This window comes from Buceros rhinoceros, unplaced genomic scaffold, assembly GCF_000710305.1.
Source record: "Buceros rhinoceros silvestris isolate BGI_N320 unplaced genomic scaffold, ASM71030v1 scaffold4723, whole genome shotgun sequence".
Classification (NCBI taxonomy): domain Eukaryota; kingdom Metazoa; phylum Chordata; class Aves; order Bucerotiformes; family Bucerotidae; genus Buceros; species Buceros rhinoceros.
This window is the reverse complement of record NW_010404061.1, coordinates 54111-65550: the sequence shown is the minus strand read 5'-3', so window position 1 is coordinate 65550 and position 11440 is coordinate 54111. Positions and strand designations below refer to the sequence as shown.

The 11440-nt window shown below is 39.0% G+C and overlaps 1 protein-coding gene across 1 annotated transcript in view; it reads left to right on the top strand.

The window, feature by feature from the left end:
- The window catches only part of OPRM1 (opioid receptor, mu 1), an 8144-nt gene extending 5591 nt beyond the window's left edge, over positions 1-2553 (top strand). The window contains exon 3 of the mRNA XM_010133222.1: positions 2412-2553. Within this exon, the coding sequence (XP_010131524.1) occupies positions 2412-2450 (39 nt within the window). The 3' untranslated portion in view covers positions 2451-2553. The remainder of the gene's footprint in view (positions 1-2411) is intronic.
- The last annotated feature ends 8887 nt before the right edge of the window (positions 2554-11440 follow it).

Sequence of the window (11440 nt, the reverse complement as noted above, 5' to 3'; positions counted from 1 at the left end):
TAGGGAAAGGTAATAAATTTTGCAAATGGCATTGACATTAACCTGATTCATAATGCAGACCTTGAAATAGTTGTTACTTAAGATGAACAGAGACTCTCTGCATTACTTTTGTCTCTGAGACTAAAAAAAGGTTGAACATTTTTTAAAATTTAAAATTAAACGATATTTCTTCTTTCCAGAAAATTGTGTTTTCCAAATACATTTTATTTTTGTGAATAGCTTATCTTTTAAACTTCCTAAATACTTAGGAAAATGGATTATTAATAATTACAGAAATCTGAGAAATTTATTGTTTCAGTGAGTTAGTCTCTTTGTGATCAATTTAAGTTCTTATAGCAGCCTCCCCTGAATGTATCTAAGCCACTAAACAAATCATATAGGCACATTTTCAGGGCTATTTAGTCATCCTATGTAACTATATTTTGTATTTTATCTTCTGATGCTTTCTCCTTAACCACTGAAGTGTCTAAATGCTGTAATGGAAGCTGCAAGTCTTCCTCAAATGCTGAAAATGAGGACTCAGTACCCAGAAGCTCTAACATTTGTGCTCAGCATTGAAAGCTTTGCCCTTATTGCTTGGATTGGCAGCCACATGTAGAAATAAAAAAGATATTGGATTAAAGAAAAACTATTTTTAAGTTGAAAACAAGAGAAAATTGAAAGCTTATTTCACTTTGATTAAATAACTGAAGGAAGTACTTTGTTACATTTTAATTTTTCCGGTGCTTTATGACAATTGCACACAGATATGGGGAATGCTGGTGAGTTCTGTACAGAAACATGACAAAAGCTGGGCAGATTCTGTGTATTTTTAGAAAATGGACATATCTCCTTTGTAAATAATACTGTATTTCAATAATTACTATAAAGTGTTGATTTCTTATAAAGCCCATTTCTGGCAAGATAATGACATCTATGAAAAGCTGTCTAAATTCAACAGGTCCTTGAAACCGAGCTTTCTTTTGTAGCTGATTTGCACTGACAGGGGCCCTTTGTGCATCTTCCATGTAGCTGAGAAAACCGAATGTGATTGTCAGACTATTTCATCATGACAGGAAACAAGAGTAAACTGTGCTGTGAGGACCAGAAATCATTAGATGGCTTCTAAGTTTGCCTGTGTTTGTGGATTTCCTTAAATTGTGAATTAGAATAAATGGGGAACAGATACTTAATTTTTTCTCCTTAATAAATTAGAAAAAGTTAATTGGTAAAAAAATACAAAAGAAATGCTTCTTTTTTTATCTAATCCATAAAGATAAGTGAATATGGACTTCAAAATTCATTTGGAGATCTAGACTTCTCCAGAACGGTTGAACTCATTGATTTTAAAGGTCTCTTCCAACCAGATGATTCTATGAAGAGACAGAGACCTTCACATTTAGGATCCAGTCAGTTTCTGCCAAAAAGGAGCTGAGGAGAAATATTCCCAATATAGAATAAAGAAAATCCCTAAATATAGCATGTTAAATTGAACAGCCATTTAAATTAGGTTGTGGCCTTGGTGAAATTTATCTCCAGATCACAAGTCCCAATGGCCTCGACTCTGCTGAGCATACTTGGAAAGTGACCCATTTAGAAAATGCACTTTCCTTCTCCCTGCCCCAAAATCCTTACCCATGTCCCGTTACTTTTACAGGAGCACATTCCCTCTCTTGTCTCAATCAGGCTTCATCTGTCACTCTACTTTCCGTGCTGTAAACCTTTGGTTTGCAGGGTCTCCCACCCTGTTTTCAACAGGTTTTCGTGCTTCAGGACATTTGCTGGGCAGACTTTCAGGACGTGCTGTGCAGTAAGCAGATTTTCTTGATGAAAGCATCTGTGTGGTGCTATTGTGCCTCTGTGCAAACAGGACTTTACATGGATACTGTGGACTCACAGGACTGAGAGGTTGTTGGGTTTGTTTGCTGGGGCAAGTCCGTCTCTTCCAGAATTTATACTAGACTAACTGCAAATTCAGAAGTTAGCCAGTGTATTGATGTAAGCACAGAACATGTCATCTAAAATACTAACTAACTCCTTTGCAACCACTACAAAAAGAATACAGGGAGGGAGGAAAATCTTTCCATACTTGTGAAATTCCTAGAGATTTCCTTTCTAGAAAGAGAAGAGCTGGCTTGGCATGAAATATATTCTAATTCTAATTCAAAATTCATATCTACTAATGTTTCTTTGTTATTGAAAGTAAGACATGAAACTTCGGTGATCATTTCCTCTGCCGTTGTTGCTTCACGGCAAAGGCATAGTCTTGCCTTACTCTCTGGACTATCTAGCTTTGATGGTAGGACAGTATTCTCAAATGAGAAGCAAATTCCTCTTTAAAAAAACCACATACATGCAAACACGCGCTCAAACTTGTGGGTGGGAAGAAGTCAAGTAATTGTTCATTGTATTTGTAATTTCTTTCCTTTCAGTTGGAACTTCAAGAAGCTGAAACTACTCCACTGCCGTGACAGGGTCTCCTGCAGCATAGCTCTCAAAGCAATTGCACACCAGTGTCACAGTGTGTCTGGGCAGTATGCTATGGGAATGTGTAGGGTACATTTTCCCTAAAAAAATACTAGAGGAAAGTGCCTGCTTTTCCAGTATGTTCAAAATTGCTTCTGCAGCACTTCCAAATTGCGCATAACAGAAGCACGAAACTTAACAGCAAGCAGAGCCAAGAGATGTGGGGGCTTGCCAAGCTCCAGTGTTCAAAACAGTCATGTTTACCAGGAACACATACATTAGCCTAAAGCAAAGCTACTGTACCTTTAGCGATCTGAGGTCCTCTCGATAAGTTAAGCTACAGTGGTGTTAAACAGGTTGGAAACAAAAATTCACACAGTAGAGAACTATAGTTTGAAAAATGAAGGTGAAATGAAATGGGAAATAATGGGAAATGAAGTTGTAATACTGTTGGGTACCGGATTTACTCTTAAAATTTATTTGTAAAGGTGTTTTCTGTGCAGGTTACTTGTGTACTGAAGTCTCACAAGATCGTCTAGAACAACACATTTGTGGTTCAAGAGGTCTCTTATAAGGACTGAATGTTCCACAGTTTCAAAGGGAAAATACTCCTTTCCGAGATCACTTAACAAAAAAAACCCCCAAAACTCAAAGCTTCACCTTCTGCTTCTGTTTCTCACATAAAAAACAGACTTTAAAATCAAAACAATGAGCTATCACTTCTAACAGAAAAGGGTAAGTGAAAATATTCCATGTTGTTATGGATTGTCAAATGATCCCCAAAACAGCATACACTCTATTGTAAATTCCTGCGTGAACAGAAATCTCGCTATAAGCCTGTCAGAGCTAGCACAGGCTGATGATGGCTTCTCTTTCAAGTAGTTTCTCAAATTTTAGCTGCCCTGTCAGCAACATTTTAAATATGTAAGTCAGTCATTGGCAGTTCCTGTGTGAAGTGCTTGGAGTAGTTAATGCATTAGAAGCCTTTTTTTTTTTTTTTTTTTTAAAAAAAAGTGTTATCTTTTGCTGGACACCAATCATTGGCAGTTCCTGTGTGAAGTGCTTGGAGTAGTTAATGCATTAGAAGCCTTTTTTTTTTTTTTTTTTTAAAAAAAAGTGTTATCTTTTGCTGGACACCAATTTTTTCTTAACTAAACCCATTAGGTGTTTGCTTTTCTAACTAATGTAATACAGTCTGCATCTCCATTTTGTAGTAGCTGCTAAGACACATAAAGATTTATGAAAGAAACGTTGTACTGAAGTAAATACCACCTTAGCTGTTTTCTAGTATGAAAAATAGAAATATCCATGTAGATAATTTGTGGTGCGATGGTATTTTCTAGCCTTTGTTTGTTACTTGCTTTGTAAATAAATAATCAGTAGTTAACCAGGGGAAAATGTACTTTGATGAATTTAAGTGTATTCTAAAATACAGCTCTATGGAACGGGGTGGGGGGGGGAGGGGAGGGGGAGTTGTCTTTTTATTTCTGCAGCCAAACTGTATTTCTTATTTTCTTTGTTGAAAATCTATGTAACAATATGCTTTTAATGTGGAATTGTTTGTTTCTGCCATGGACTGCATAATAAAGATTGAAGACCAAGTCCTTGAAAGTTGTAAATTAAAGTAGTATTTGAGTTTCATCACTGTGTTGCAGCTGAATATATAGCCCTACATATCGGCAAGATATGAAACTAAATGTAACAGAAATGCCTTAATTTTTTTTCCCTTTTCTGTTGAAAATTTTACTGTGATGTCATAGGGATTTAATATGTAATTTTGTATGAGTTTAGCAAAGCCATTATTAAAGTTTAAACCAGAGTTGTCACCATTCTAAGAGGTTTTGCATCAAATTTTTAAACAGCATAAGATAGGAAGAATTTGACCTATTGCTTTGCACTACACAGCAGTATTATGTAGATAACAAGAAGAACATAAAGTATATCAGAAATGCAAATGGATTAACATCATACAACATCATTACTATCTGACGGGTTCTGAGTAGTCTGCCATGCTCACATACAACCTCACGAGACTGAAGTACCTTGAATGACTATTTGAAAAGGCTTAACTGATAGATCAGAAACATGATTAATTGAACTTAAACTCATAGTTTCATGACTAGTCAAAAGTTCATCAGCTTTCACAGAATTTACATAGTGAATTGAAATCGTTATTTCACCCATACTTTGAATGGGATGAAGTTCACAGTCAAACAAGCTCACCACAAAACTTCCTTGAAGGTTCTCAAATTAATTACCTGACTGCTTTAAAGGCTATGTTGTGTTTTTTTATTTAAGAAGCAGAAAATCCCAATAGTTCATTATTAAAAAAAAAAATTAAAAAGCGTATGAGCAGAATTTGGTGTTGATCCAAACCGTATATATCCCTTCTGTGCCGAGAACTCGCTGTAGAGGCTCGGTTCCAGGAGCTGGCCCCCATGCAAGCCTGTTTCCAGAAACAGAAGGAGAGTGCGAGCAGAGGGAAAGCTTCCCTTTCCAGCTTCTGGCAGACAGAGGTTTCCCAGGCTCTTTCCTATTAAATTAAACAGCTTGCCTGGAACAAGCTTGCCTGTGCTTCTAAACCCAGAGGCAGGGAAGAGCCTGGCGTTACTGCCTGGCTCCCTGCTGACCTCCGTACTCCTGTACAATTTTAGAGGCTAAAAGAATTTACTAGCTTAAATGCAAACTTTTGTCTCTGTGGCTCTCAGTGTCCTGAAAACGTTATCAGGCACATTGTCTCTGTTGTTGGAGAAGTACTCATAACTTTTAAAATATTTTGGTGAATTTTTCTTTATGGAGTACCTGGACAAATTCCTCAATCTATAAATTGGTAGAAGTTGTTACATAAAACATCCTTTAACAAGGAGTCCCATGGCTGAGTTGTGCTGAAATAGTCTTAGTTTGTTAATTTAAAAAGTTCTGTCAGATTCTGCCAGTTCTGGCATAACTCTTCCTGATATCTGGCGGGGAAAAAGTGAATCGTGGCCATTCAGTATGGCATTTGAGCAAGGAGATATGACTATTCAGTAAGGAATAATCATGGCTTCTTTTATACTCTACATGTTGGTCATGACTTTACAGATTCTATTGTATAACTTGTTTCTTCCCCAGCACGCTTATTGCCGTTTTGAACACGCTTGAGCACTGCATGACTGTTTTCAGGAGATTACCCACAATGACTCTTAAGATCAGCAACAACTGATTTACTACCCACTGTTGTACATATGCGGTTGGGATTTTTTTTCTCTGCATGCACATATTATGTTGTATATATTAACTTTGCATGTCATCCATCATTTGATGCCCCTGTCACCCAATACCGTGAACTCTTTATCACATCAGGCCTAGCTTTGACTATTTTAAATAACCATATTTTTATAAACTTTGTAATTTAACTGCATGACTCTCTTGCTTGAAACAAAATGGGACAGCAGCTTCCTGGGACGTCACTGGGAACCTCCTATCCGCTTACTATTTATCCCTACTGTTTGTTTCTTTCCTTTCTTCAGTTATTAATTCATGAAGGATTTTTTTTCCTTTATATCATTTGCTTTGGTTTCTTTAAAAGCCTTTGGAGAGCTACAGTGTCTAACAGGTTTTTCAGAACAGATGCATACTGTATCTCAGCTGAATCACTTTTCTTCCACATGCTCCTCAGGTCCTCCAATGAATTCTGAAATTCTGGATCACTACTTCACTCTGTCAGACTTGCCACCTACCTGAAAATCTATCAGAAGTTCCCCTTTCCTCAGGCTCTTCTTTTTTTCAAACATAGGATGTTCCCCCCAGCTGCCAATTATTATTTTATTTCTAATGTCAGTTTTAAAGTGCATAGCACAACACACTTAGTAGCTCAGCAATTTCATACCTGAGTTCTTTTAGAACCCTTGAGTGAATAACATCTGGCCCTCCCCATTTGTTTCTATGGAAAACCTGATTAATTCTAAGCCTCTTCAGCTGACACTTCATTCTGAGAGGTCTCTTCAGGCTTCTCTATGGAGGATAGAACACAGAAACTCTAAGATCCTCTGTAATGAACTCTCGTGAAGGTTTGACATATCTTTTCATTTTCAACCATGTCTTTTATTTCCTAGTTATTTATTGGACCCTTGGCAGCCTTCCAGTTAGTCATGCTATGTTAACTCTAGGTCTGAATATCTCTTCATATTACCGACATACAACAGGAATAGTCAAAGATGCTAAGTCCATAGCAAAAAACCTGACTGATCTATGATCGCTGTCAAGAGTCAGACACTGCATTATCTGCAGAAATAATCACAAATACCAGTGAAGTAACTTTACCCTATTCAGATATCCCTTCAAAACACCACTCCTATGATTCTGTGACTGGAGTGCCCCTGCACACAGGGTTTCAGTGAAATTTTGGGTATAGAAGAAAGCAAATAACTGCGCTATATTAATGCCCTTGCTTTATGTCCATTCTGCACCCACATTGTTCTGTGAACAGAAGCTAGAGAAAGCAAGCCAGCAGCTGCTGAACACACTGCTCTTGGCTGTTCCCAGCCTGCGTAAGCCCCTGGAGAAGAACCACGATCATCAAGGAGCACATCAGCTGACAACAGGAACTAGCGTAATGACACTATGCAAGAGTATCTTGCAGAGAGAAAAAAGGTGATGCAAAACTGCACCAGTTCCCAGGTTTCAGTTGTTTCATAGGCACCACTTGGCCAGAAAATAACCGAGCATCCAGACATAAGCTGTAAGTTGGTGTCAAGAAAGGAGAAGGAGGTAACTGTTCCCAAAAGAAGTTTGTATGTAGTGGGCAGCTGCAATAGATCAGTCTCCTGGGCCTGAACTACGGAGCATGGCCTGAACCATGATGGTTTTTGAGCAGCAATGACAATTCATTACATGTCTCCAGTCTTCAATCTTTCAGTGGTTTTGTTGCTTTGAAAGAGATGAAACCCCGCTATGTGTATTTACATCTTCCCTGAGGCACTATCTACCACCTGAACAGGAAGCTGTAATATAATCTGTTTATGACCCAAGGGAAGCTGCAAAGAAATTGTGCAGGTCCCCAACAAGACCTGGGATGTAGAGCCATCTGCAGCCTCCCAAAGTCCCGCAGTAAAATGGCTCATCAGGTTAGAGGGCAGGAGATTGTGTTTTCTTTGAATGAGGATTTTTGCAACCATTTCATACTCCTATTCGCTCTTAAAATTTGCAGCAAGGATCAGTACAGTACACACTAACTGTATTCAGTTTTTTAATGTAGTGTCAAATTAACTCCACTGCACCAAATTAACTTTTGGCATTGGTTGAAGAAACAGAAGATATTTTTCCTTCCTGGAAAATTCAGTGGAAGTTTTGGAGTTATTTGCAATATTGGGCTAAATTCGTAAGTGCTAAACTCCTATTAGTGAGCAATATAAAAGTAGTATGGCTAAAGATGAAAGACAGGCATTTATTGTGTGTTACTCTAATTAATCACTTCTAATCCAGCATCTTTTTCTGGAGTTCACATAATTTTGCACATACTCACAGATTCGCAGCTTAATGTGCTGGTATTGGTTACAACAAAATGAAACACCTTGAGCTTATTGTGTTAAAGCCTGAAAAATTATTGAACACTCACAGTATTTTTTCTTTGTGGCACTTTTTAGATAACATTCTATTTCACTGTCCTCTTCATCATAAACTTGGAGGAAAAGGTTATGCTTCTCTTTATAGTCTCATTGATACCTCCGCAAAAAGCCTAGAAACAGGCATCAAGTATAACAGAAATTATGCATTTAAAAGGAACAATCATTTCTAGAACGCAATAGGACCAGAAAGAAAAGCATTACACAGTGAACAGAAGATTGCTGCTGTGTTGGGGAAGAAGCAGCAGCAGGTCCACTGAGCTTACACCAGTCAAGAGGTAATAGAGCAACTACAAAGCAGAGGCAGTAGCGTTAAAGGGAAAGGGGTGGTGGAGTGGGAAAGGCAAACCATAGTAAGACAGCCCATGGAGATAACCACCTATGTAGCATTTAAAACTTGCCCTACGTGTTACTCCAGCATAAGTAAACATGATTTCACTGAATTTTCTTGCATAATAAATTTACTTATACTGTTCTGTTTTCTTTTTCTCACTCACTTCTAAATTGTGTTTATTGCTGCTAAGAGGGGGGCTGTAAGAGATTTTCTGAAGTTTTGCCCTGGTTACTTACAATCTACTGCTACTAAAGACCTGTATCGTTAATTTGAAACCAAAGCACTCTGAGGGTTTTTTCAGATGGTGTATTGCTCACCCCTTACACGCCAGGCAAATTCACCAATTCAGGTATTTGAAGGCCAAAACCAAATGCTATAACATTCTGCTCAGACTTTCTACAAAACCATTCTGCTCATCTTTTATCAAGTTCAAATGATTCCACAGCATGACATAACATGGAGGGTTTTTTAAGAAAAGAGGGGAGGGAGGATAATCTTCATTCAATGACTTTAAAGGACAGAAATCCCATTATATCCTCATGACAATTCTGTCCAAAACACGTATCTGCTATATATATTTTACACAGGAGAGCTGCTTGAATTGGCCATTGCTTCGCTTCCCACCCATTGCAATGCCTTTCTGAGACTTTAAGGACTCCCTGCTTTAGAAGCCACTTTCTTGGTGTTAAGGGTCGAGGGCCGAGGTAAACAACCCCTCGAATTCCTTAACGATTCTCCTCGGTCTCACTGGAGACAGAAGAGGTTTTAAGGGGAAAGAAGAAATTCACACCTCGGTTTTGCGTTATGGAAACTGGAACAAACTTTTAATACACAATAAAACCGCACTATAGACTACTATGTATATGTACACAAACCCAGAAAAGAGAAAAGGGGGAAAAAAGGAAGAAGAAAAGATTTAAACAGTCTGTTCTTTTCAAGGTCAATTCTCGGCAGGCAGCCAACAGCAAGGTGGGAATGCGCGGCCTTGCTTCGCTCTGGCCTGGTCGGATCCCTCTCGTGCCAGGAAAGCGGGGGGTGGTGGCCTCCGTGCAGCGAAAAGCAAATCTAACAGCAGAAAACCTCCCTGCACGAAAAAGCTGGAAAGGCTCAGTTATCACACCCGATTCTAGACAAAAACTCACGGCAGTAATCGCTCAAAAGTCCGTAGTCGCCAGCGATGTGGGAGTGTAGGCCTCAGGCCTGGTCGTTCTCGGGCCTAGGTCGGGCAGCAGAGCAGCAGCAGGGCCAAACCTTCCTGAAGCAGGCGGAAGCCGAAAGAAGAGGATCCTCCCCCTGCCTGCTGCTGAGTGTAGGCCTCAGGCCTGGTCGTTCTCGGGCCTAGGTCGGGCAGCAGAGCAGCAGCAGGGCCAAACCTTCCTGAAGCAGGCGGAAGCCGAAAGAAGAGGATCCTCCCCCTGCCTGCTGCTTTTATCACCTTAACACGTAACATTGCACCTGACTCCATTTGGCCAATTAAATGCGAGGTTATCGTACTACAGGAAATAATTCCCATTCCTTCCTTTTTCAAAACAAGGAAGCTGTAGTTCAACCTAGGACACTTGGATACTGGGTTTGTATGAGATGATTCTTAGAGGGATAACTTTAATCTACTGAATTTATTCTCCTAACTTTCCCTTCAGTAAAAACAAGGCAGAGAGGCAGGCTTCTCCAGGGCAGTTCAGAGCATTTATCACAGGGAGCCTCGTCTGAACCAGGATGAGGGTCAGACTCATTAAGAAAAAACAGACCACTGCAAAATCTTTTCTACTTCTCCAAATACATTAAATGAAACACTTTGCACTTCTTAATTTTCTTCTTAGAAGGCATGGTTTCCAAATTTCCATGCATTGTGTATCACTTACTGCCAACTAGCCTGCTAATACCAGTGTCTGTGTTGGTATGGAAATGAGAGCAGTACGCAAAGTTTCAGACACATTCATGAATTTCAGAAGTGCATTCATATACTAGCCTGAAAAATATCCTTCCTGAAAAATACATATTTGGGGGTGGGCGTGTTCATCAGGTGTTATATTCTCCAAGGGCTTTATTCACTTTACAGCATCATGCCAGGAGGTCCTGCTCATTTATTTGTTTGCTTTTATCTGCAAATGTGTCAGAGTTACTTTATTCAGGCAGTTTATTTGTTCCCATATCCATGACTTTGTACCTGCCTGCATTAACACATACAAGGTTCAAATGGGTCTCCCTTACCAAGCTCAGTTGTCAAAAGCCAAAATAATAATGAGCAAACCTAAGTTTGTTCATGAAACTGAAAAAAACTCTTCAATGTCCTAAAAACTAACTCAAGAAAAGGAAATAGTGATAAAATAAATAAACGAAGATTTTAAAAACTTGATTAGCTATTCACATTCAAATTTAAAACTTCTAGTTGGTGAAGGGACTAGAGCTTAAGACTTACGAGGAGCAGCTGAGAGAACTGGAGTTGTTCGATCTGGAGAGAAGGAGGCTGATGGGAGACCTTATTGCTCTCTACAGTTACCTGAAAGGAGACTGTAGCAAGGTGGGGGTCAGTCTCTTTTCTCAAGTAACAAGTGGTAGAACAAGAGGAAATGGCCTTAAGTTGTGCCGGGGGAGGTTTGATATTAGGAAAAATTTCTTCACTTGAAAGGGTTATCAAGCACTGGAACAGGCTGCCCCGGTGGAGTCTCCATCCCTGGAAGTATTTAAAAGACATGTAGATGTGGCACTTAGGAACATGATTTAGTAGTGGACTTGGTAGTGCTGGGTTAACGGTTGGACATGATGATCTTAAAGGTCTTTCCCAACATAAGTGATTCTATGATTCTACTTCCATGCAGCCAATAGACAGAAACAGAGATGGTACGACTGGATGTGTAATTCTGCTGCTACTTCTCCTATTTTTATACAATTAACCTGGAGTTTCTCTGCAACCTCTAATGCATGGCTTTCTTAGGAGAGAAGAAAAGCTTTCTTACAATTATCCCATACTTGAATTCTAAATGACAGAGATAACGATGGCAATATAAAAAGGCAATGTAAATGCTTTATCAAATATTAAAAAAAAGAAATAGTGTTT